Genomic DNA, 26646 nt, shown 5'->3' on the forward strand with positions numbered 1-26646 from the left:
ATCGACACTACCTCCCCGCAGTTTTCTAACACTGCCACTCTTCTCTTTGTGTCTATGCCATCACACACTTCTAGATGTCTTCCGCCTCGCCAACTGCTCCTGTGCAGCCTTGTGGGCCGGCCATGCCTTCCCTGCCTTCGCCTCTTCTTTCTCTATGCTACCTCCCCAGGACAGGCCATCTGTTCCTACCACGTGCAGAGTATCTCTGCACTTAGGTCTCTCAAGCTCTTTCCTCGGAATTCCTGTGTTGCTTTCTCAACATCTCCCCTGTTGACTCATAAGCATCTCAAACCTAACAAGTCCTTCCCCTGCCCCTCCCCCAACCCGATCCTCTCCCATCTCAATTGTCCACCCAGGCTCCAAACCAGAAACTCGAGGGTCACCCTTGTTGCTTTCCTCTCCCTCGTCCCCCACCTCATGCACACTGCAGGTCCTACTGATTCTTCTGAATTCACCCACTTCATCCTGCTTCTGTTGGCCCCACTCTAGTCCCAGCACCGCCATCTTCTCTCTGGACTTCTGGAAGGATCTCCTAACTAGAGTCCCTGCTTCCCCTCTTGCCTGCATCAGTGTAGTCTCCACACAGTAGCAAGCGTGATTACTTAAAAACATAAATGGATCACATCCCTTTTTTACTTAAAATCTTTCAACAGTTTCTCATTGTGCTCGCAACAGACTCCTATCGTTAGCCTGGCCTAGTGATGCCTCACACAGTCTAATCCCGCTCACCTCATGCCCCTTCCTGTAGCCCATCACCACCTGACAACACTGATGCTTTCTGCTTTTACAACCTCATCTGCTTTGCCAGGACCTCCTCCCCCAGCATTCTGGCTCCTTCTCATCTACCCAGGTAGAGCCTCCCTACTGAGGCTTTCTCTAACTACTGAAGTAGATCCCCTGCCTCAAGCCTCCATATTCTCTGTCTTGCCCTCTAGCTGTGTTTTGTCACAACATTCCACATTGCATAGTAGCGGTTTGTTTACTTATTTATTATCTCTATCCCCCTTGTATTTTAAGCTCCCTTGACAACACTGTCTGAATTGTATCCATCACTTTGGCCTTGAACATAGTAGGAGATCTACAACTGTTTGCTGAATGAATGCTGATTGCTCTTGATTGACGTCTCCTGCCACAGTAAGTTTTTATATTTTAGAGTAGAAAAAAATACACTCAGGTCCCTGTGTGCAAAGGATTGAACAGAACTTCAGTATTGTAAGCCCTCTCCATTCTCCTTAGTCTTGATTCCATCACAAAGTGGAAGCTCTAACATCAAGGAAATACCAAAAACATTCTCTTTCTTAAGTTCTCTCTGATTTTTTTTTTTTTTTTTTTTTTTAAGAACGTAGGCACTCAAGCTAGTGCTTACTTTGAGGATCACTTTAACTTGCTGGTTTTCCAACTGTTCTGTGGGGTCTGAGGGCTTCGTAGCCTCAGAAGTTGGAGAGGCGGGTATGCCAGGCCCTGGGCATGGCGCTAAGTAGGGAAAATGAAAAGTATCTCTACTTTTATTTTTACAAGTTAGATTGCCAGGTAAGCTTTTATTTTAAGAGTTGTGCTGTTTTAAAATAAAAAGTTACTTTAAATGAAAGCTACAGAAGATGGAACTTTGAGCCTGGGGGTTATGTCCCACTCCACTGGGTATATGGCTTCAGGAGCAGAGCATCTCCTCTGAAGCCAGAGGGCAACCACCAACCAATAGAAGGGCAAAGCAAAACCCCGGTGCCCAAATCTGTTTTGCAAAAGGCTCAGTTCAAGACAGATATCAGGACATCAGACTCCTGGTTCCACCCTCTCCTGCTCCCACAAATAGCCAGGGTCCTATCTTGCACAGACTTATTTGCTGGGTAGAGAGCCGAGAAAACAGTGGCCACATCCTATCTTGCAAAGGTAGGAAAGAGATCAGCTTTCATTTTCACTTTCCTTTGATAAATTTTAGTGGTCCCTTAAAGTATCTATCTACCAGTGCCAGAACTAACGTGGTTATAGCATGGTGATTCTCTGTTGCTGCCCAAGGAAGTCTTAGAGGAAAGGTCAAGCACGATATAAAAGCCACCCCATACCTTAATCCCTGGTCTGCTGTCTTCCCCAGATCCTGTGGATGGAGCAGCTGGGAGAGGATCAGAGGGCATAGGCAGCCCATCACTTACCCCTTTCTTTCCTTGGCAGTAACCCGACCAGTGTCTTTACCATATGGGTCTCACTCTGCCCTCAGCCTGCACTCACCAGGGGGCGGGGAATGGGTTTCTGCGGTTTCTTTGAGCCCAGCTTTTTCATGGCATTGTAGTACTTCTTCTGTTCTTCGGTCATGAAGATGTCCTGACCTCCAAAGTAAAGGAAGAAAGAAAAGAGCGAGCAATTACAATAGGCTCTCGCACACTATGGTTTGGACCCAAGGTTCAACTGTAGGAACGGAGCGGGGCCTTACTCCCTTACTTTTCCAGAGGCCAGTTTAGCTAAGAGTTGTCTCTTAATGAGGCAGACCTGGGACAACTATTCTAATTCAAAGGCACACCAGCCTTTGCCTTCAGCTTGGGATTCCTGAGATTGGCCAGCGGCTGGGCACAAAGGAAATGGCCCATCTGATGGTAGGCCCTCAGGGAAGGGTACATTTGAGGGCAGTGATGCTGAAGACAGTTGTATCTCATTGGTTCACACATTTGTTTTGGACCTGTTTTCCTGATAAAATTCTAAAGAGAAACATTTTTAAACGAAAGGATTTTCAAGTCCTGGTTATTGGCCCATTTATTTCCAACAATATTAAAAATTCAGAAATCCTGGTGCAAGAAAACAGCACGGGGAGTTCCTTGAGACAGACTTAATTTATAAAATGGATGACAAGACTTAAGTGCTTCAGTTTGTTTTGGAAAAATTGTTAACCATCTGGAACAAGTGAGGAAGGGAACTTTCCGAGGATGGTCTCTCAAATCCCAGTTTGCTAGTGGTGCCCAGGGATTGCTATCAGTAATTACAAGTCTAGACACTTTCTACCTCTTGCTACAGTTATTGATCTGCTGCTTTCCTTTTCACCCTGTCGCTAGACCCTCTCTGACTCTGCCTCCTTCTGCTGGGATGCCAAACCCAGTGAAGGCCTCAAGCATTGCTAAGTATATTTGGTACTAGTAAGTTGTTTGGCCCAGTAAATGTGAAACTCGAGCCCCCAGGGTGGGGCTGATGTATAGTGGGGCCAGGGCCACAGGGAGGTGACAATATTGATTTGAGAAAGAGAGAGAGCGAGAGAGGGAGGCATCTTCTTTCTAGAGATAGGGACAGAAGTGCCTCTCATCTGAGTTGACCTCTGGCCACTGGCAGTGAGGGGAGGAGACCTATCTTTTTCTTTTGTTGATTGAAGTTATCAATGATGACACCAATGAACAGGTTCAGGGTAAAGAAGGAGCCGAAGATGATGAAGATGACAAAGTAGATGTACATGTAGATGTTGTCCTCATACTTAGGCTGCTCATCAGGCTGTCAAAGGACAGGAGAAAAAAAAGAGAATCAGCTTCCAGTGTGGGATTAGGTGGGCAATTCTGAGACGCCATCACCACCAGCCATAACTGACCACTCAAGCTGCTGCACAAGATGGGGTGAGGGCGGTGAGGGCGCTCTACATTCTCTATCTCCTTTCCACACTGGCAGGCCCTGCCCTGCTGTGACTTAGGTGGAGAATATGCAAATGGCAAAGTAAGGGGAAGAGGGGGGCTGTCTGCTAGGAGCCACTCTTCCATCAGCAGCACTGAAGAGGAAATGGCTCTACTGGGGCCAGGTCAAAATCAACGGCCTAATCATCAGGAGCCAGTGTAAGAGAGTGATGACTGAGAGGAGAAAAGTGAGCTAGAGTCAATAAAACAAGCAATACATGTCCCAACCCCCTCCTTTTTGTTAAGCCCCACCATGTTGCTTGCTTCCTAGCCATCTAAGAAGGTTGTGGTTTTGCCAGGTGTATCCTTACCTTGCGGGAATCTACAGCTGCATACATGATGTCCATCCAGCCTTTGAAGGTTGCCTGGCAAACAGAGACAGTCATTAGACTGTGCCTGTTAGGGGGTGGATGGGAATCTAGGCAGGGGTCACAGAGGCCAAGCTCAGGTTAGCGCAAACACAAGACGGAGTTTGGCCACTGCCTCATATGGACACAGAATTTTCTGTTAAACAGGTCCCGAGGGAGCTTTGTCTAAGTCCCCGAAAATAACATCAAAGTTTGGCAGAGAAACATGTTGACAATGGTAGTTGGATCAATACTCTCACAAAAGGTCTTTAAAATGGGCCTGAGAAGGTTGCCCAAAGCTAGGGCAAACTCATATTTATTAACGAGTGGTAGGAATCTCCTGAGGGTCCTGAGAACTTAGCCTACCACTAAGAGTCATTTTTTACAGTGGTGTTGAATAAGCAATGGGGGTCTGAAAATTTCTAAGTTGCAGTTAAAAAGAAAACCCAACAAAATAAGGCCAGAATCTTCTGAGGGTACTGAGAACTTAGCCTACCACCAAGGAGTCATTTTTTACAATGATGTTGAATAAGCAACGGGGGTCTGAAATTTTCTAAGTTGCAGTTAAAAAGAAAACCCAACAAAATAAGACCAGAACTCTCTCTCCCTACTACTATAGGCATTGAACTTGTGGCAATGGCAGTCCTGGCTTCATCCCAGGCAGCCCTTCTTAACCTCACTCTGCTTCAATCTACTATACCTCGCCTGATTTTGGAAAAAAATATGGGTAAGCAATTCAGTGCTCTATGTTTTCTTTTTGTCTCATTTGTTTTATTTGTTCAACCAGATTCAAAAGTTTTTTCAGGGGATGGGTGGTTCTGTATTCATCGGATGGCCCTAGTGGTGCTGAACACAACACCTTAGACAAGGTTGGGGACTCTGAATATAATGTCTGATGGGCTGATTGATGGGTATTGGTCTCCTGGAACTTCTCCAATTCAGATTCAATTTGTGGGTCCAATTTCTCCAACTGGGATAAAATCGCAAGAGACTCTGGAGTAGGATAGAGCTCATTCTATTCACTTTGCCTCCTAATCCTAGCTAACAGCAAGTGCTTACTGTATCTGTAAGACCAAGTTGAAAGCTTCACCTGCATTACTGCACTCAATATTCCCAATGACTATATATAGTCGATGCAGGCATAGTTGTAACTGCAACACAAGTACCTAATACCAAATACCATTAATTAAGCACTGCTATGTGCCAGGCATTGTTCTAAGAAATTTAAAAAAAATTATCATGAATCCTCTTAACAACGGTGCCAGGTATTATTACCGACATTTAATAGATGAAGAAAGAGTTGGAGGAGTAATTTGTCCAAGGTTACACGTGCAATAAACATCAGAGTGTGGCTCAAAGCTACATTTGTCTAATTCCAAAGCCTAGGAGTTTTCATTGCATTATACTGTCTTGTCAAACAGTCCAAAAAATTGGCAAGAGTGGAAAAGAAAACTAGACATGATGGTATGCTACATAATTAAAATAAATCCTTTCTTACTGTGATACACTGAGACCTTTCTTTGGGGTTGGGCTGACGCGAGTGGCGGCATCCGCATCGCAGCATCCTAGCATGGCCAAATTCTTTTCTTTAGTTAACTTAATGTACCTGCTACATATGATTATTCTGCTAAATCAAAATTCCCATTTTTTGGAGGGGTGGTGTCTATGCACTTACCTTCTTTTTAATGTTTTCCCCTTTGCCTTAAATACATACTTTGTCCTAGAGAGAGAAGGTGATCTCTCTCTGCAACTTTATCATGCTGTAGGAATCTATCTGTTGTTGAGCAAAACTCTGCTCCTGTGCACAGTGAGAGATCTCCTTTGAGTGAGGTCTTAGAGAATTCAGAAATTCTCAGGAAAGGTGTCTCCCTGGAACTGGTTTGGGAAATGACATTGTTCTCTGTGACCTATTAAGAGTAATCTTGATTCTGGATATAGGAATGAGAGGGGACCAAATGCAATTTCTGCTAGCTGTTGGAATTTCACAGAATTGAAACAAAAACAAACCAGCAATGCTTACCACTTGAAGAAGTGCCAGATATCCTGCCCCAACGTTGTCGAAGTTGATCTTCACGTTCTTCCACCTGATTTCTGTGTTGTTCCCCTCCATGAGCTTTTCACACTCAGTTTTATTGTTGACATCTTCAATATCAAATCGGATTTCAGAAGTCTCATTAAAGCAGTAGTGATACTTTCCCGCAAACAGGTTAACTCCCATGATGCTGAAAATCAGCCAGAAGATGAGACACACCAGCAGCACATTCATGATGGAGGGGATGGCGCCCACCAAGGCATTCACCACCACCTGCATTGGAAGGGGGAGGTTGCTGAGTGTTGGGAGGAAGTACGGGCAAGCGTACTTGTTTTTGATTTCCAGGAGGGGAATGATACTGCGTGGCTTGTTCTGACTACAAAAACATTATGCCCCCTTTGGAATTAGGGTAACTGGACAGATCCACCAGTGGGACCAAAGTTTTCTAAATCTGTAAAATATATTTTGAGGAATACTAGTCAGTTCCAGATGGAATAATTATTTCATCTAACACGAATTTCCTTGCCCAAGTTGTCCCAGGTCTTCTCTCCCAGGCTCCAACCTGGGACTGAAAAAATCATTTCTTAGTCTCCCTCCTTGCCAACTCATAAAATATGCCCCCATGGGGCAATCGGATTTCAAGCTCACCAGTTGCCTTTCAACAGACATTCCCCCTCTGCAAAACAAGGTAGGATTGTTCAAAATCACAGAGAACTACCCTTTGGGGTTAGCAGGGAATCAGTCAATGGTACACAAAGTCTCTTTTATGCAAGGCCAGTTATCTTATTTCAGGCAATAGCTGAGCATGCATATTTTGCAGGCTCAAGAGAAAAATAAAGCTATATTCCCTCTACCAAACGGAATAAAATAAAATCTGAACAGATGTATTTTTCACTCAAGGTTCATTATTCTTCAGCCTTTTTTTTTCTTCCTGATTTTATAGGCTTCTGAATCTAAGAGTTGCCCCTGTTTGCCTAATGCTGATTAATGTCTCTCTGCTCAATCCAGGGCTGGACTTGAGTCTTCACAATGTATTAGAAATAGGAATGACTTATGTTTTCTGGAGAGTTCTGGGTTAGATCACTGCTCTTAAAACCCCCAAACTGTCATATTGTTAAAAATCACTGACTGTAGCAAGCTCAAGAATGAAAACAAAAAAAAAAGCAAAGGGAAAAAAAAAAAAACCTTTCAGGAATCAAAGTTTCCGGGTTGTTTTTAACTTTGATTTTAATTCACACTAGAGGTGAGAGTAGCTAGACAACACTTCTACTGTGGTGGCAATTTTCACTAGAGGAGTTCAAAGGGCTTACAAAAATAGCATTTTGGGGTGGGCAATGTGGGGGGTGAGGCAGAAACTAAGACTGGTTCATTCTGCCCTGATTCTCATTTGCCATGGTCTTAAGCAGGGCTGCTAAGGCCCAGAAAGGGGACCCTAAAAGGGGAAGAAAGTGTCTTCCTTTTTCTAATATCCTAGGAAAATTAAAATGGAGTTAAAAATAAAAACAATGGATATAAACGCAGCTTTTTAAAGGTCTTGTTAGAAGGAGGTGAGAAGTATCACTGTGTTCGGGCATCAGTTTTTCAGTGCAGGGAAGAGGCAGGACACACACAGACTGCAGATAAGCACAGCATCAAAAGGGCCAAAGGGGCTGTGCTGCAGAAGGAACGGCAGGGGGCAGCTCTGGGCTCTGTCTGAGCCCGACTTGGGTTCAGGTTTTCCTTAACTTCTGCTCTTGCCTTAGATTGCAATGTCACTCCTCTGAACGTGGGGCTGAGAAGAGCTGTTCAGTCCTATGTAAAAAAGGCAATGACATTCTGCTAGGGAGTCACTTTTCTTTAGGTTGAAATATTAGTTTTGTGTTTCTCCAATTCATACATGAAGGCCTTTAGATTGAGAGGTAGTTATTTCTTAATTTTTAAGACCAAGAAATCTCTTCTAGATTTAATAGCTCTGTCTTCATTAGTATAACACAATTATCCTTCACCTGTTCATTACTTTGAGGGAGGAAAACCAGAATATCTGCAATCTGGAAAATCCTCCATGTTATTTTGGAGGATGATATTCTTACTTACTTATTTATGTTACCAGATTTGTCAGGTGATCAGATTGACTTTTACCTCCTCATTCTAGAGTCGCTCACCCTTTGGTGGAGCACCAGAAAGCAATGAAATGTGCAAAAGAATAGGCAAAAGGAGGATGATCCACAAATGGAATAATAATTTCTTGGACAATAAGAGAGTAGATTATCAAGATTCAAAAGCTCAAGTCTACGTGACAGCATTTTGCGGCAGAGCTTAGGTGAGAGATCATGACCTTCTATTAGACTATCACAAGGGTGCAATAGGGAAGTCAGCCCCAAAAGATTTGAAACCTAGAAATGCTGCTTTTTTGTCTCAGTTCTGAATCTAACTCCTCTTGGAACTCTTCTGACTATCTTAACCCAGACTAACCTGTCCTACATAGTGTTACATGTTACAGTTAAATTATGGGATAATATAGCAGGGAAGACTAATTAGCTAATTAACTAAGTGACCTCTTCCCACTTTTATACTCATAGATCTGGTCAAAAGAATCAATAGATGAAACAATTTACTGAGCCTTGTTCTCTGACGTGTTAAGATATAAAAGTTCTATAAAATCCAATGTATTTATATGATGTAAAGGTAATTTTGATTATTAATGATAACCAAAGAAAAACTTCTTAGCTTAGTTTTATGAATAAAACAGTGAACAGCTAATGAAATTTATTAATAATTCTTCCTGGCTGTAGATATTAGCTAATAATGGAAATTGTTTAACTGTGCTCCACATGTAATTGTCATTGTGCTGATATTCTCAGCAACCAAAAGACAAGAAACTACGCTTTCTTGAACTCTCACACTGTATAGGTAAGTGTACATGGCAGCTCTAGTTTCCATAGGCAGTCACTTCATAAATTCGTCCCTGATAAATCTCAAGTTATTCTACACTACCTTTAATTATGATGAAATTCATTGTTCAAAACGAGGTACAGAAATATTACTCAAAGCTTGGGTCTAGCAACCCATAAAGTTACTTTCCTCAATGGACATTTATACTTAACGATTGGTTCAAATATCACTTAACTGACGAAAAAATTTCAATGGATACTAAATCTCCTTACAGCATTGTTGTCTTCTCCTAATGCCTAGAACGTTACTATTCATTAAGTGCTATAAAATCTGTCAAATAGTTTTCAATATCTGGCAGAGGGAACATGGCTTTCATGGACAACTATATACTGACAGTCAACAAAAAGGCATGCATGTTTCATAGCATTATATACCCTCAAAAATTTAATAGCACAGCAAAATCTTTAAATGAAGATTACTATGGAGGAGAGAAAAGCAAAGAACTACAGTAAGTGTTCCTTTGCCAATAGCATGAATGTTTCAATTTTCTGGTGTATGGTTTGAGGAAGGAGAGAGGAAGAACTGAAGTCAGTGTCCCAGGACAGGCTAGGGCTGTATGTTCCCTCCCAAAAGAAGGTCTGAGCCTACCATTGGTGCAGCACAGTGACAGTTGAGCCCCTGCATTGATGGTGTTGTTTGTGAAGATCTCTTATTTAAAATTTTCTAAGGGAAACCACTCAGTGTCAGTGTACATAGGAACCCGAACCAAAAAATGAAAAAAACACATGGTCCTGTAGAAAAGTAACCAAATAAAATGAATATGTCTAATTCTGTTTATCGCTGGGAAACTGCAGGACAGGAATGGGTCCTGAGCCCTCTCCCCTACCCAACCAGAAGTGGTCAGTGTTGTTGGCTGACCGGAGCCAACCAAACCAAGTGACATTCCTATACCAGAGCTTCCCTTACTGAACACTCATTGTTTGAAATCCTGGCTTGGGGTTCAAAATGGTTTTTGCTCATACTATCTTATTTGGAAAAACCTTGATGTAAAGGTTTCACTTTCTAATGCTTTCTCAAAGAAAACTTTCTGCCGTCTGACCACCGCTTCTGGACCTCTCGGTTCCTAAACTACTTGGAAGTTGGCAACTAAAAATTTTGGGGGGATGGAAACCGTGAGTCCAAGAAAAGGTGAGGAAAGGGCGAGGGGCTGAAGGGAAGAAGTGTGGCCACCGAAAGGTCCCTCATGTTCAGACTACTCAAATGACTTCCTCAGGAGCAAACTGGCCCCAGCTGGTCAATGGGGACTACTGCCATGGGCGAGGACTGGCAGTAATGAGCATCCAGATGGAGAAAGTTAATGGCAAGTGTCGGTTGGGCTTTTATCTTGGGGTTTCTTCAGGTATTACCAGTCCAGTTTTAGGAGATCCAGGATCACTGCTGGTGGCTGTGGAGGAGCACAGGCTACTGAGGCGGCTACAAGGTGCCCAGTACTGTCTTCAACAGCCTTCTTTTACTCCTCAGTTTTTCAGTCACCATAGACTATCAACACTCTAACAGAACTGACGTGACTTATGAAAAAAATTTGACTAGCCCTTTCTAAGGAAAACGTGGGAAGGCGGGGGAGGAGGGGAGAGCACCATAACCCTAGGTCTAACAGCCTGGAACTTGGAGGCCTCTGCAGCATACTTTCTAAGTCTAGCCTGTGCAGGACAACGAGCTCACTGCACACATTCTGAAATCTCTCTTATCCGTGGAGGAAAGACTTAGACTCCCAAATTTTGCTTTGTGCTTTAAATTAAAAGAAGTCTATGTTGGGCAGCCGGGGTGGCTCAGCGGTTTAGTGCCGCCTTCAGCCCGGGGTGTGATCCTGGAGACCCGGGATCGAGTCCCACGTCAGGCTCCCTGCATGGAGCCTGCTTCTCCCTCTGCCTGTGTCTCTGCCTCTCTCTCTCTCTGTCTCTCATTAATAAATAAATAAAATCTTAAAAAAAAAAAAAAAAGAAGTCTATGTTACTGTGGACCTCACCTTCCTGCAGATGGTTTTGGATGGGTTGAAGAAAGCTTATATGCAGTAAACCAAACCGTGACTGTGCTACAGAAGAAACATAATTTGTGGCGAAAAGCATTTGTCTGAAGAAACTAACAAAATACAATTCCCGAGGCGTGGTGAGGTTTTCACCTTCCTGTACAACGGTGGGGAGTTTCATGGAACAGTGGCCATGGATCACAGATGAGGAATGGATGAAGCAGCACTGTCCTGGTACCTAGTTTTTCCAGTTAGTCTTGCTTCTTGGGGACCACTGGAACCATTTAATTTTTATTCCTATATTCTGATATTTGTACATTTAAAAACATATCCTCTGTTTTGCTCTCCTGCATGTATTCAACATCTGAATTGAAATGAGTTTTCTTGGTCTCGTTAAGTATAACAGACCTCTCTGATTACCACAGGACAACTATTACCACTAAAAGCCAGTTGCCCACTTGATTTTTAGGAAATTGACTTTCTAGCGTGTGGGTGCGCGTGCACGTGCACACACATGCACAGTTTTTTTAAACCAAGAGAGACAGCAAGAGGGCACTGAGAGAGGGAGCCTTGTTTCTAGGTTGGCAGGGTGACAGCACCTTGCCCGGTTTGGATCTGGGTGGAGTATCACCAAAGCAGGAATAGCAGGTGTTAAGAAATTTCAGGAGAACTAGCTGATAAGTCATCTGGCGTCATACCTGATTGTTACTTTGATGGTGTCAGGATAGGGGGCCATACAGCGTGGGCAGAGGGGTGGGGGGTGAGGAGGAAAGCTTTGCTGTCAGACAGAGGCTGCCAGTCCTTATGGGACTGGGCTGAGAACAACAAGGTGCAATAAGAGGAATCAGAATAGAAAGAAAAGCATCTCTTTTCCCAGGGCCATGCCAAATTCTGCTCCATTCCCAATTCCAGGCCTGCCATCATGTCTTCCAGCCCCTTCTCAGCTGCTTTCTCAGTGGCTGCAAGGCCACAGTCCCCACCTGGCTGATGCCCCTACGCGGCACTCACCCTGCCTGCGGCCTCTGCTTTTCAGTGGGTCTCTGGGTTACAATTCCCCTTCTTTGCACCTGGTGATTCTCCCTATTAAATCAACAGCCCAGAAAGCCGCCCCGAGTGCTACAGGTAAGCCAGGCCAAATGAGAATAGCCAGCATTAACATGTTCTGCGATGGCACGCTGTTGGGGTGGGGCCCATATTAATGTGATGAGGCAGCTTGATGCGACCCCCTCGCACGGGGCAGGTGCGGGGGAGAGAGTGGAGGATCAAATCAGCAGCTGCATCACAGATCGTGTCTGAATGATCTTCCCACCGTGTGATCAGTTCTAGCATGCGTAAACAGTTTCCATCGGCATGCAGAAGGATCAGCTGCTCTTAGTATCTTACCCTCATCCCTTCAAATCGTGATAAGGCTCTTAAGGGTCTCAAAGCTCTTAGGGTCCTAAGGGACTTTATGGCACCTAGTTCCGAGTAGCCCAGGGCATTAGCTATAAGGCTGACTAAAGAGACCTACACGGAAACAGAAGAGAAAAACAAAAACAAAAAAGGAAACAAAACAAAACAAAACAAAGAAAAACAAGAAAAGAGGTTCCAGAGTGTTAGAATAAAGCCCCTAGCACTGATTACACAGATTGGGCCCCCCAGGGAGAAAGAGTGGGTAACACCAGCTGCCTACTTCAACTTGGACTCAAACGACCTGAAAGGAAAGGAGGTTGAGAGGCAGAAGAAAAAACACAAGGGGAGGAGAAAATCGAGAGGAGGCAGTAGAACATACATACAGGTTGGCACAGGGAAGAGGCTGAAGGGAGAGGGGGGAATGAGGACGTTCCAGTGGAAGGAGAGGAGCCTGAACAGATGACAAAAACCTTACCCTCGCCCTTTACAGCCTCTGCAGCTCCCAGAAGTTGCCATTAAATTAAGCCAGACAAATTTAATGGTACCTATGGAAAAGAATACAGATAAATACACACACTCCACACAAGCTGCCCCCTCCTCAGCTCATTCACCATGGATTTCCAACAGGGACAAGCTCTCTTGCTCCTGCTTGACAAGAAACCATTTGTTGGAGAATGTGATGAGTTACTACGTCAACAAAGGAAACACATCCAGTAAGCGCCACCTGGCTTTGCGGTTCCCGAGAGGGCAAGGACCAAAGGAAGCAATTTCTAGACAGAGTTTTGGCTCCACGAGAACTCACTTTAGGCCATTCCTCCTCTCACTTTCATCTCTAATAATCCTTCCATCTTTGAACCACAATCGTGACTCCTGCACCGCCATGAGAACGTGGGTGGGTCGGAAAACTGAACCCATACTTCTCCTTTTAATCCCCATTCTCTCTCTGCAAAACAGCTCAAAATGAACTGGCCTCTCAGGTCTGTCCTTTCCAGGACCACCTTCTCCACTCTCAGCATTGGAAAACCAGCTGGAAGGATTCTTGGAAAAAAATTTTAAATTTTATTTACGGATGAGGAAATTGAGTCTCATACAAAAGAATCGGGCCGGTGTTACACGGGCAGCTCTGGAGCCAGAGAGAGAGAGAGAGACCCACCCTCCTGACTTCCAGGCCAGAGCCCCTTCTTCCACAGACAGGTCACCTCCCCAACTGGCAGGTAAAATGATGATATCCCAAGAGAGGGTTATTGGTCTCTGAACAATCTGGAGTTGACTGGATTGCCACGGTGGGGAGAGGTCTGCAGGTCCTTAGGCCTGGAGTCATGATGGTCAAATGCCTTCCGCTCTTCTAGAGACAAACTCACCTTGGTCTACCAGAGCCCTCAGAGCAGTTACCGTGTGGTCCTGTAACACCGGATGCCAACTATACGTAGGGCTGTCTGGGCCTGAAGGAGAGGCCTGACCTGAGTTCCCACCAAAGGAAACTACCTTTAGCTGATCAAATCCTAACAGGTTTCTTGGAGCGGTCTCTCCCTTGTACTGCACCACAAATTCCGGGATGGGTTAAGATGTTCCCATCAATCATTCCCTCTACTGGAAAGTGGTGGTTACAGATCTGCCCGGCCTAAACTGACATTTCAAAGCAAATTTAGAGGAGAAAAAAGGAAACAATCTACAAGGCAGTTTCATTTCTTGCTTTTTATGTTTAGCTGAGGGCTTTAATTCTTTGATTCTGTATCTCTGAATTGTACAAAATCTTTTAAAAAATCATTTATTTTCTTTTTATAATGAAGCAGCAGGACTGGCAGGCAGTAGAAGTAGAATGTCAGTGACCTAGTGAGGGAAAGGGATGAGCAGGCTCAAGGATTTCAATTTTTAAAAGTGGTGTGAACTTTTCATCTATGCCTGGACTCATAATCTAACAGCATAGGTATCTACCTTGGAATCCTATGCAGTATCCAAAGCAAATCTGGAATTAAAGCCTGCCCTATTTACTTATGTTCTTTGAAGGGTAGATGGTTCAGAGTTCAATTTCTGTCTAAAACAAAACAAAGGCCTCAATAGCTTTATCTTGAATTGAACACAGGAGCACCACCCAATCATTTCCCCTCCATTTATCATTATCAGTAAGACTCTACATGGAGGTATTTTTTACCTATTATTGCCAAGTGCAACCAACTCTTAACCTTCCTTGAATAGTCTACAATTACCAGATTCTTAGGGAGACCTTAATAGGTACATCTGAAGGTAAGCTATCCCATCTTGACCAAGCGCCTGAGTTCAAAATACCCCCGGAGTTAATCTCATCTGGAGAAATTATGCCAGGTGAAGACTGCAAAACACTAAGCTTTGAGGGGCAATGGGCCTCACCCATGATGGGCCCCATACACAGCAGGGAGGCAAACCCCCCCTCTTCAGGGGGGTGGTTTATCTGATAACAAAGAGGCCTGAGGTGGGAAGAAGGATGGAGGTACAGATGCCAATCCGGAGGTTGGCTCTGAATGGTGCCAAGATAATGTGCTGGTCGGCTGATCAATCTAGCCAAGATCTCCCAAGACAGGGTCAGCACGGGTCCTATGTGGGCTCTTCCTTAGCAGCTAAGGGTGCTCTGATAATCCTCCGAGTCCCCATGTTAAACTCTCACTGGAGGTAACCACCAGATCATTGCTGAAAGTAAAATTTTCAGGAAAGAATCAAACCTGGAAAAAAGCAAGGAGTTGAGGGGAAGTAAAACTTGAGGCAGGAATGGAAAAAAGGCAGACACTGGGTGACTTCTTCCAAATGATGTGAACATTTTCAGATGGAGAATGTTTGTAATAGTCTGAATTCAGGACGTGTGGTCTCTGGAAATTCCCATCCCTGGAACCGATATGCTGGCTAACCTCTGGATATGATGGGATAAATTTCTCTGGGGGAAAGATGACAAAATTCTTCTACAGGACATGATCTCCAGTGCAGCCAAGGACCTGAGCAAAATGAAACTCTGTCTTTGTTTGGGAATTCACATGGCTTGTGACCAAAGAGAATTAAGTTGGAAGTTGTCCAGATTATCCATGTGATTGTAAAAAGTACTCTGAGCAGCTTTAGGGGGCAACACGGTGGAATGAGAGTCTAGTAGGGAAACAAACATGGTGATGATTAACAGATTCGGACATCTAGGTACTGGGGGATGGGATGGGAAGAAGAGAGTCAGAGATGGTGCTAAAGTAGGACCTAAAATTTACACCTGCTGGATGTTCTAGAATGTCAAAGGCACTAGACAAGCAAAAACTCTGATGGTTCTGGCTGTGCAGGTGTCACCTGAGCCTTGTTCTCCATTCACAACTCAGAAGTGGCCGACAGTGCAGCCATAGTCCGGCCCGGGGCTATCCCCACGTAGCGCACACTGCTTCAGACTGTGGTTATTTGTATATATGTCTCATCCTTTCAGGCCCTTGGAGAGAACTGTCTATGTCTTCTGCTCTCCTGCCAGGTGGCTTTGCTGTTGTGGGTGCTCAGGGACATCTGATAATAAACGCACTGTTGCGTCCAAGAGAAATCAGTAGATGGCAGGGTCCTGGGAGAGCCCTGTTCACAGAATGGTAGCTCACTACAAACAAGCCTAGAATCAGGCTGGGGTGGTCGGGCAAGCTGGTGTGAGTGCCTGAGAAGCTGGGCCATGCCTGCCTGCCCCTCGAGACTCCCTACAGCTTCTGGGACAACTCTACACAGTCAATAGTGCTTGATTTATTTTGTTGACTAATAACCGGCACTGAGGTTCTTAGGAACCACGGTCAGGTCTCGAGGCAATGTTAAGGCTGGGGCATTTGTGGATTACTGCTGGTTCCGTGTCTGCCTTAAACCTTTTATGTCTCTGCCACCTGGTATAAAGAGTGATAAAAAATGTTTGCTAAATAAATGGTGATGTGCAGGACTGTCAGTGCTCTTCTCAGCTTATTTGGGTACCAGGGGAAAGTGAGACACCTGATCAACATCCTTGAATTGTGGGCTGTCTCCCCCAGAGAGAAGAGAAATAGTGTTCAGGTAAGAGAGCAGGAGGCAAAGGTCATAGGGGGCGGGGGGAAGATTTGTTCTAAATCACAGCTTCCTGAGTGTGGGAGGGGATGTATCTGTCTGAGTTCTGGGAAGGTCCAGAAGATGGGGGGCTTCTAGGACTCCCCCAGGTGTTCAACCGGACTCCAGGTGGTCTTGTTCTACGGAAAGAGAGCTGGCCCAGCCACTTCAGTTCTCTGGGCCATATCTCAAGCCCATTCCTTAATTCTTAGAGCTCGAGCTTTCCATCAGCTCTTCTGTGGGAGGTAGAGCCTTTCTGCCAGAAGGTACTAGCAGTAGTTGCTTAAGGGAGTGCTGAAACCTCCTGCTGGGGCAGCATCTGTTTGGTTCACTTTATGGTAGAAGGTGACTTCCTCACCTCAGCTTCCTAAAGGCCTGATTTCTGAAAAGGGAATGCAAATGGGAGTAGAGTGACAGCTCCTGGAAGGAGTCATTAACCATGGAAGTTCCAGGCACTGTGTTGGAACAGGAACGCATTTATAGAGCAGAGATCACTGGTGCGCGGTGCTGGACTCTCTCTGTTAGAGAAGGAGGCCTCCGTGCTGCTCTGTTCTGGATCCCAGAGGCACTCTCTAGGTAGTTTATTATACAGCTGAGGACACCTATATTCTAAATGTACCCTCCTAGCCTCCAAACAATCCATTTGCCTGGCACTTAGCCCTCAGCAGGAAGTGAATTCTCCGCGGCCCCAATCCTGAAATTCCCATTCACCCTTTCTTTCACATGCTGATTTGGCTGGGAAGAAAAGAACTTTAGCGATTACACAGAATAAGAAGCATTCATCACAGTGAGGAAAGCCAAGGGGGAACAAGGGCTGGGGGGGTGAGAAACAGTCACAGATGAGGCAGCTTCCACCCTGAAAAATAACACAGGAGGTCATGGCCACCAAGCCTTGCAGATGATCAGAGGCTACCACGCCTTGGAGATGGTCTTGGAACCTGGAGGGAAAAAGGATTCTCTTCAGTTTAATCACCATTGTGGAAATGGCAATGGGTGGGAGGGAGGGGGGGGAGGGAGGGAGTTAATTGGTGTGAACTCCATCTCTTCTGGATAGACTAACTTGTTCAGAGGAGTCTGGTATGAAGCCTTGAGTTGACGGAAATGTTTATAGGAACCGTCAGCAGAGACAGCCTACCAAGATCCCCCCCCCCCCCCGCCACCTAAACCCCCAGCAGCCCCCACCTCATCCTCACCCCTCTCCTGGCACCCGCAAGTGGACATCCTGCTGGTGTGGGGCAAGAACCTTCTCGTTCCCAGCCTAATCATTACAAGGGGGGTTGGCACTTGGAAGTGATGCCACTTCCCATTCCTAATCTCTGACTCTTGTAAGCCAAAGCACCAGAGCAAAGAGCTGGTTGGTCAGTCCCTGGATCACACATAGGGACTTCAGAGCTCCCTCTCCCAAGGTTAAGATCTGAGTGCTCCGACAGGGACTTTACCCGAACCCACGTCTACATCTTGTCCGACACCCTGAGCTCCCAGGCAACTCTGGCCGTCAGAGGAAGGAACATCCCTGCTTTTGTTTTCCTACTAGAAGGTGTGGAAAGTAAAAAGCAGGACACGTACAGCCACAATGAGGAAGTCCAGCCAGCACCAGGCATTGGTGAAGAACTTGACGAAGCCATAGGCTGTCCACTTGAGCAACATCTCCAGGATGAAGATGTAGGTGAAGACTTTGTCAGCGTATTCCAGGATGGTGCGAATGGTCTTTCTCTGCTCAATGTAGATGTCCTCGAAGGCCTGAAAGAGAAGCAGCAGCTGCCCAGTGTGCCCGAAGGAAGGCAAACAGCACTGGAAGCCCCCCACCCCTTGGCAGCGACTCCCCTTGTGGCTGGCCTTTCCTCGGCTCCCTGTCTCTTTCACCCCAGTCCCCTGTCACATGTGGCTTCTTAAAAACCGTTTTATTGGGCTATAATCCACACACCATACGATTCAGCTATTTAAAGTGTACAGTTTGAAAGCTTTCAGTACCTTCAGAATTGTGCACCCATCACACAATCAAGTTTAGAATATCTTCATCCACCCCAAAAAGACACCCCACACCTACCTGCCACCCTCTAACCTCCCAGTCTCCCTCGAGTCCCAGGCAACCACGATGCTCCTTTCTCTCTTCAGATCTGCCCATTCCACACATTTCATGTGAATGGAATCCTACAACGTGGAATCCTACAACCATGTCTTGGTGACCACCCGTGGTCCACCCGTGGTGCAGCATGTGTGAGTGCTGTATTTCTCTTGACCGATGACCACTACTCCGACGTATGGCTGTACCAATCTGTTCACCACTGACGGGCATTTGTGTGTCTACTTTCTGGCGGTTGTGACTAGCGCTGCTTTGAACCTTCATGCACAATCTTCTATGTGGACATGTCTTCACGTCTCTAGGGAATAATACCTAGGAGTGGAACTGCCAGCTCACACGGTAACTGTAGGTTCAGTTTCTGAGGTACCACCAAAGAGCTCTCCCCAGACGCAGCACCACCTTACGCTTCCCCGGGCCGTGTATGAGGGCCCCAGCTCCCGTGTGTCCTTGCCAACACTCGATATGCTTATACGACAAAATCTTTTCTCCCTTCAGCCTGATGCCACAGATACAGGGGGAGGATCATAGGGCTGGGAGAAGCTCAGGTGAAGAAAATCTTAGCACGGCTTTCTCTCTCTGGAATTCCTGAATGGGGTGATGGGGTGATTCCCTAACATGAAGGTGTACGTGGGGTGGTGGGCTGCGGGGGGAGAGGGGGCAGTCCTGCATGTGAGAAAAGTGCAGGTGGAACAGAAGTCCTGTGTCTGGTAATGGGAGGTTCTGTTCTGGACAGTGCCGGAAGGAAGGACTGAATTGGGCTGCCTGCAGATACGTTTCCAACATGGAGCCACATGGACATCAGATACTCCAGTTCCATCACTGAGCAGCAGGGGCAGAGGTCATGGGTCCCCAGTGCTTCTCAGGGTCTTCGTATCAATAAACCCCTGCTGCTCAGTGAAAAACTCAACAGCTTCCAGGTCAAGTTTCCCATTACCACTACCCAGTATGTGCAAGATGCCCAAGGCTGAGCTTCCTGTCACTGGTGGCTCTATGCCCTCCCTCTGCAGTCCCATCATAATCCTATTCTTGCATTCTCTCAGACATTTGAGATGTGGCTTCGCTTTGCTATTCTTTTTTTTTTTTTTTTTTTTTTTTTTTTTTTAGATTTTATTTATTTATTCATGAGAGACAGAGAGAGAGAGGCAGAGACACAGGCAGAGGAAGAAAGCAGGCTCCATGCAAGGAGCCTGCACGGGACTTGATCCTGGGCATCTGGAATCAGGCCCTGAGCCAAAGGCAGATGCTCAACCGCTGAGCCCCCCAGGTGGCCCCTCCCCCCCCCCTTTTTTTTTTTGAGAGAAAGAGTGAGAGAGCAAGGGGTGGGGGTGGGACAGAGGGAGAGAGAATCTCAAGCAGACTCCCCACTGAGCCCAGCACAGGGCTTGATTCCACAACCCTGAGATCATGGCCTGAGCCGAAATCAAGAACCGGGCGCTAAACCAACTGAGCCACCCAGACACCCCTTCACTTTGCTATTAAGTCTCATGCCTACTCACTGCACAGTCTTCATCTACCGAGCCAAGTACCCCTTGTTTTATTCATCTACAATAAAGAAAAATTGTCAAAGGTGAGCAGTACATAAAGTACAAAACTTCTGTTTCACTGCTGCTTTTACTTTTTGTGGAGATGAGAAAGAGCCAGAGGATGAGGCAGGTTCTCTTAATTTTAGGTATCTGTTTACTAGATTGGAGGAACAGAGATGACAACAGTCCCAAGACACCTTTCTCCCATCACTGGCCCGCATCCAGCCGTCCCTTCTCTCACAGGCAGGGGCTCTGCTGTCATCTCGGGGGCCCGCCCAGCACCTCAGCGAGCACTGCGTGAATGCCTGTGGAGGCAATCAATGCCCAGGGCAGGAGGGCAGTGCGACTCCCCTTCACCCAGATGCAGGCCACCAAGCCATCCCTTCAGCCTCCAGCACCTGTCCTGCCGCATTCCTGCACAATCCCCCCTGGTCCCTCACTTCCCAAGGGCTCTGCTTTGCCACCGACTGCCTCCATTTCGGCTTCTCTTATTCTCCTACCTCATGAGTCAGCGAAACTTTTCAAGTCACTGTCGGGATCTTTAACACTAAATTTGGGGCTTCTCTCTGCTATTTTCTACATCCAGATTAGGCTTTCGTTCCATCCCTACATGAACGTGCCTGCCTTCTTCTTTAAAATCATTTCAAAATTCTGCATTCTGGGGCACCTGGGTGGCTCAGCGGTTGAGTGTCTGCCTTTGGCTCAGGAAGCCCGGGATCGAGTCCCACGTCGGGCTCCCTGCATGGAGCCTGCTTCTCCCTCTGCCTGTGTCTCTCTCTCTCTCTCATGAATAAAAATCTTAAAAAAAAAAATTCTGCATTCTTCATTCTTCTTTCCCTTAACTCAAAGGAAATGTGCAGCATCTCTAAGTCCCTCCTATCCTCAATCTATCCAACTGGGGCTCTCTCACACCTGACCCTGTCCAGGTCTCCTCAGTTATAAGCCAGCTAAAATGAAAGCAAATGCCCCGCTAGTTAGTTCCAGCAGGGGAGGAGCTCGTGTGTTCAGTGCCCCATGTGCCTCACCGGTTAACAAGAAGCACTTACTCCCATGTGAACACCAGAGACCTGGTTCTTTAAGTATTTGCTAATGCCATGGGCTCTCCAGACTAGTTAGGGTGTGAGGGGAGGTGGGGTCAAGGAACCCAACCTCCTTCCTATCTGGAGCAACTGAAAAGTAAAGAACAAGGTATCTGGGGTATTAGGTGAGAAAGGAAAGTTCATCTTAGGAAGTTGCTTAGAATGGGGCAAACTAAGCAGTGAAGATACTTGGTAATTAATTTGTGCTCTCACCCTGATAGAAGGGGGGGTCTTAGATGTGAAAGAACTTACTCAGCCTGAGTAAAGAAGATCAAGATGTGGAAAAGTGGATTCTAATCCTAAAGGCTCAAAACAGCAGCCCAAAGCACTTTGGCTGACCGTTGGCCTTGGGGCCACAGCCATCTGGGCTCTCAGAGAAACTGGGCTTGGGCCTCATCTGGTCTTTCCCACTGGTTCAAAGCCTTCCCCAGCCCAGCCCAGCCCTCCCTGTCCTCTCCCCTGGACTCACCAGGGCACCACTGCTGAGCAGAATCATGAAAATGATGAAGGTCTCAAACCAATTGTGCTCCACGATGAGGAAGCAGGTCTTCCTCAGGATCCACCAAGACTTGCCTAGCCCTTCTTCGATGTTGACCTGGCAGCACTTGAATCGCTGGACACAACCTGGCACCAGCGGGAGAGGCAGGTCAGACCGTGGGAGCGTGCCCCGCCCAGACCTGCCCTCTCCTCGGTCTCCCAGGCCCCACCAGGTGCTGCCCCACCACACAGCTGGGAGTACAGTGGCTGAATCAGAATGTCTGATTCACACATGGAGGGTGGCAGGGCTGGGGCTAGGCTGCAAGGCTACCAGGGCAAGGCCCTCTGGAGTTGGGAAGATGTCCTATAAAGAAGCAGTGAGAGGGAGGAGAAAAGGGTGGTCAGGAGGCAGACACAGCCACGAGAGAACAGGCCTTTCTAATGGAAGTTTCTGGGCTGATGCCAAGAGAAAATGGACAAAGAAATATTTGAGAATAGAAACTTGGTATGAACCAAATAAGGGAAACATATGAACTTCCCTAAATGATGAGGTGGGAATAAAGTTCTTGAAGATGGCCACGGAGCCCCCACCCTCACCCAACCACTGACCCTGGCGGAAATCTGTGAGGACTGCAAGTGTCACATGCCCACCCCTGTCCTTTCCCCCTTTCACCTTCTGTGAAGCAGGCATCTGGATCCAAGTATTCCTCGGGCTGTTCCACCGGGACTTCTTCTACTTCGGGTTTGATGTCGATGGTGCTTCCTTCAGAGGAGCTAGTATCATCCAGTTTCTAGATTCACAAAGAAAAGGGAGCTCAACCAACTCTGCAGCAAACTTCCACTCTACACTGACTGCTCTACCTCGGGCACAGGTGATGGGTCAGATGTAACTCTTTGCAATTCTTTTACAGACTCATCGTCATCCCGTTCCGGAGGGCCAAACAATTACCAGAGGGCCCTCAAAACTTCTTCCAGTACTGGGAGAACACATTAAAGTCTGTTCACAGTGAGTGATCCACCCTAAACAAAATGTGGCTCAGTGCTCCAGCTCAGCCAGATTAATGTCAGGGAAGTCCTTGAGCGTTCTGCTCCAGCCTCTGAGATGATCCAGCAGCAATGGACATAGGTCTAGGAATATCTCAGGATACTAGGTCACCTAAGGAAGGTCTAGAATGACAGAGAGTATTAGGGTTGGTTCTCAAACCTAGCTGGCTATTCCATAATCTCCCTACCAACCCCATAACTGAACCAGTCCCTGGAGGTGACAGGGCCCCTTTTTGTCCCCACACAGAATCACAGTTGAGTTTTAGACTGGGGCCTTACATCTTTGCTGCCTTCAGGATCCGACTCGCTGCTAACATCCTCTGTGTTAAGATTCTCAAAATCAGACTCGCCTACAGCAATGGGCACCCGCACGGTCAAGTTGGGATTGTTGATGAAGGACATGTGGTCCTCATCAATGATATACTTCTCCACGCTGCTGCCAATGCCACTGGTTGTGCCATTGCCATTCTTCTGGAAGTCACCATTCCGGTGGATGTCTGCACCAGTGTGGTTGGCGATACAGTTGGCCTTCTTTTCATATAGCTCATCCAGAGGCTTCACTTCATCGGCCTCACGCTGCTTCAAGTGAGCCTGCATGAAGGCGTGCACTTTCAGTTTGGCCCAAGCCACCCCCTTCTTGATCCGGATTACTGAAATTTGAAGGTTGTTCATTTCCCCATCATCGTCTGTTGCTGCCAGATTGTCTGCGCTGAAGGAGCTTAGGAGCAAGGCCAGAAACAGGTTCAGCACCTGTACCAGTGGCAGTAGGAGAAAGGAGAGTGAATGTTGACAGTATTAGGGAAAGTCATGCACTAAACTAGGGTTAAAACTTGAAAATCCACAGACTTATGTGACAGGCACAATAGTTTCTACTATGTTTGGTTTGACCCACTCAGTGTTTTAAATGCTCATGTCACTAAGTGGACATTAAAACATTTTTTATTGAAGTGTATAATTAACATATAGCGTTAGTTTCAGGTGTACAATATTCAACAACTCTACACATTAGTTCTCACCACAATAAGTGTACTGTTAATCCTCTATTTCACCTCACCCTCCTCTGGTAACCACCAGTTTGTTCTCTGAATTTAAGAGTCTGGGTTTTTGTTTTGTCTGTTCATTTGTTTTGTTCCTAAATTCCACATATGAGTGAAATCATATTTGTCTCCCTCTGACTTATTTCACTTAGCATTATACCCTCTAGCTCCATCCATGTTGTTGCAAATGGCAAGATTTCAATCTTTTTTTATGGCCCAGTAATATTCCATTTATACAGATACCCCATCTCTTAATCTATGGGTGGATACTTGGGGTGGTTCCATATCTTGGCTATTGCAAATACTGCTGCAATAAACATAGAGGTGCATGTATCTTTTCTAATTAGTGTTTTTGTTTTCTTTGGGTATATACACAGTGGTAGAATTACTGGATCATATGGTAGGTCTATTTTTAGTTATCTTTTTTTTTTAAGAATTTATTTATTTATTCATGAGAGACATGACAAAGAGGCAGAGACACAGGCAGAGGGAGAAGCAGGGAGCCTGATGCAGGACTCGATCCCAGGACCCTGGGATCATGACCTGAGCCAAAGACAGATGCTCAACCACTGAGCCATCCAGGTGCTGCTCTATTTTTAATTTTCTGAGGAACCTCGATACTCTTTTCTACCAAGTGGGCAGTTTGTTTGGTTTTGGTTGTGATACAAGTTTATAGCACCTCTTTTCTTGGTTCTCTTATAGTTTTACATACATATATATGTACTCCCAAATATATTACTTTTCTTATAATAAGAAAAAGCAAAAACTATCCATTTTGGGAGAAAATTCCCCCTAATGAGGAAAAAAAATGGACACGGCTTATTGGGAGGATCGAAGAGGGTACAGATTCCATGTATTCACAAGCAGTGGGTGTCTTGGAGAACCCACATTAGAAAAACTAGGCTTGGAGAACCACATTTTCCTAACAAATCAAGAAAGTAGAACTGAAATATAGTTCATGTTATCCTAAGAACTAGCTTCCTTTGTTTTCTTAACATTTATCAAAATAAAATAGTTTGACCAGTGATGGTGACTTCTATGTTCTGTTTAATATCTAACTGTCTAATCATCGATGCAAGCTTTATTTGTTTTAATATCCTATTTTACCACATTGGACATTAAGATTAATTAATTTATTTTTATTAAGGCTTACTTTAAAAATTGGGAGTTGTTCACTTCTTGATTTACACCTGCCCTTACGGCCCGGCCCTTACTTTGTCTCACTTCTGAAGAGTAAGCAATACATTTTAGGTGGAGATGTTAGTATGTGTAGAGTGAGAGGGATGGAAATGACAAATGAACTATATATATGCAAATTATTTGGGCCATTTGTAGAATTACAAAGGAATATGGTTGGTAAAATGGGGGTGAGTTGAGGGAGCTTTGAAGGCCAGGCTGAGGGATTTGAATTTTATTTAATTGGATCTACTACTGGTCTTTGAGTAAAGAATAACAGATGACAGAGATCTGAGAAAATTATTTCTATCAGCTATATATGCTAGAGTTGTTAGTTGCATGAGTTAACAGGGGTCTGAATTAGGCTACTGTAATCTCAAGCCTTAGAATGCATGAAAATCTCCTGGGGTGGGATGTATGAAAAAATACATACTTCCTTGGCCTCACCTTTAAGATTCTGATTCAGTAGATCTGGTATAGGGCCTGGAACTCAGCCTTTTTTTAACATGTGAAATTTGGGTAGCTGTGATCTTCAGACCACACTTTTAGAAATACTGGATTGGGGGGGGGGTGCATGGGTGGCTCAGTGGTTGAGCGTCTGCCTCCAGCTCAGAGTGTGATCCCAGGTCCGGGGATCGAGTCTCACATCGGGCTCCCTGCATGGAGCCTGCTTCTCCCTCTGCCTGTGTCTCTGCCTCTCTCTGTGTCTCTCATAAATAAACAAATAAAATCTAAAAAAAAAAAAATACTGGATGGATTATAGATATGGAAAGGACGGGGCAGATCTTATAAATACTACAAAAAAGATGTATGAAAGGGACCAGATAATTTAGTGGGAAGGGAAAGAAGAGAGTCAGAAGAGACTTATAGTCACAGATTCCTAGAGACTAGGTGGGCAGAAAGACTGAACCTGGAAAAGTGTCATCCAAAGCAGAAATAATACTGCATTTTGTCATGTGCTCAGGTTGTCTGTAGAGAGTCAGGGGGAGAGGATGCAGAGACAAGTGATAAGAAGGGAATAGAGAAAGGGGTATGAGGTCAGGGCTGGGAAATGTGGATCCCACTATGCACCGGGAGGCAATAGCTGCATTCACTGAGGAAGTGGGAAGTGGGAAGGCGAGCGGGAGTAGGACTGCGGGAAGGGGGGTCAGGAATGGAGAAAGGGAGGGATTACAGAAAACATCAGTGTCTATTTTTATAGATCATAAAAAGAACAGCTGGTTCAGAGGCTGGTGAGCAGGAGCCCTCTCCTGGCATGCTTCTCTACAGCACAAAAAGGAGACTTGCTCTGGATGATCTGACAAGGGGTCACACTGGGTTTCCTTCTTCTAGCGCCCCCTGCTCTAGACTTGTGCCTCATCTGAAAAATAAGGACTTAAATTCTAGTGTGCATGTCAAACACCTGGAGACTCCTGCTAAAAATGCAGATTCTGATTCAGTAGTTCTGGGGAGGGGCCTAAGATTCTGCATTTCTAACGTACTCTAAAGTGATCTCACTATTGCTAGTCCTCTGACCACACTTTGAGAAACACGGTGTCAAAATTTCTGTTGGTGAATATTCTATATACAGAGGCAGAAGACCGTAGAAAGACAGATTAAAGCAAAAAAAGTGATTTGCCATTTATACAAGTTAGATAAAACCCTCTAATGGTTTAAATCATTGGTTCTCAATGGAGGGCAGTTTTGCCTCCTAGGGGACAGCTGGCAATGTCTGGAAACATTCTGGGTTGTCATAACAGGGTGGGGGGGTGTTACTGGCCAGTAAACAGTAGAGGCCAGGGTTGCTGCTAAACATCCTACGACACAAAGGACAATCCTACAACAAAGAATTACCTAACCCAAAACGTCAACAGTGTCAAGGTTGAGAAATT

The 26646-nt window shown here is 45.6% G+C and overlaps 1 protein-coding gene across 5 annotated transcripts in view; it reads right to left on the minus strand.

Annotated features, from left to right (window-relative positions):
* SCN8A (sodium voltage-gated channel alpha subunit 8) overlaps positions 1-26646 on the minus strand; it is a 178051-nt gene that overhangs the window by 10507 nt on the left and 140898 nt on the right. For all 5 annotated transcript variants that reach the window (XM_049102407.1, XM_049102405.1, XM_049102406.1 and 2 more), the window contains exons 17-25: positions 22842-23312; positions 22192-22309; positions 21511-21665; positions 17923-18096; positions 12298-12420; positions 6006-6290; positions 3950-4003; positions 3328-3465; positions 2224-2328 (exon numbers count right to left, since the gene is read on the minus strand). In XM_049102407.1, coding sequence (XP_048958364.1) covers positions 2224-2328; positions 3328-3465; positions 3950-4003; positions 6006-6290; positions 12298-12420; positions 17923-18096; positions 21511-21665; positions 22192-22309; positions 22842-23312 — 1623 coding nt within the window. The remainder of the gene's footprint in view (positions 1-2223; positions 2329-3327; positions 3466-3949; positions 4004-6005; positions 6291-12297; positions 12421-17922; positions 18097-21510; positions 21666-22191; positions 22310-22841; positions 23313-26646) is intronic.

Source organism: Canis lupus, chromosome 27 (genome assembly GCF_003254725.2).
Source record: "Canis lupus dingo isolate Sandy chromosome 27, ASM325472v2, whole genome shotgun sequence".
Taxonomy (NCBI): domain Eukaryota; kingdom Metazoa; phylum Chordata; class Mammalia; order Carnivora; family Canidae; genus Canis; species Canis lupus.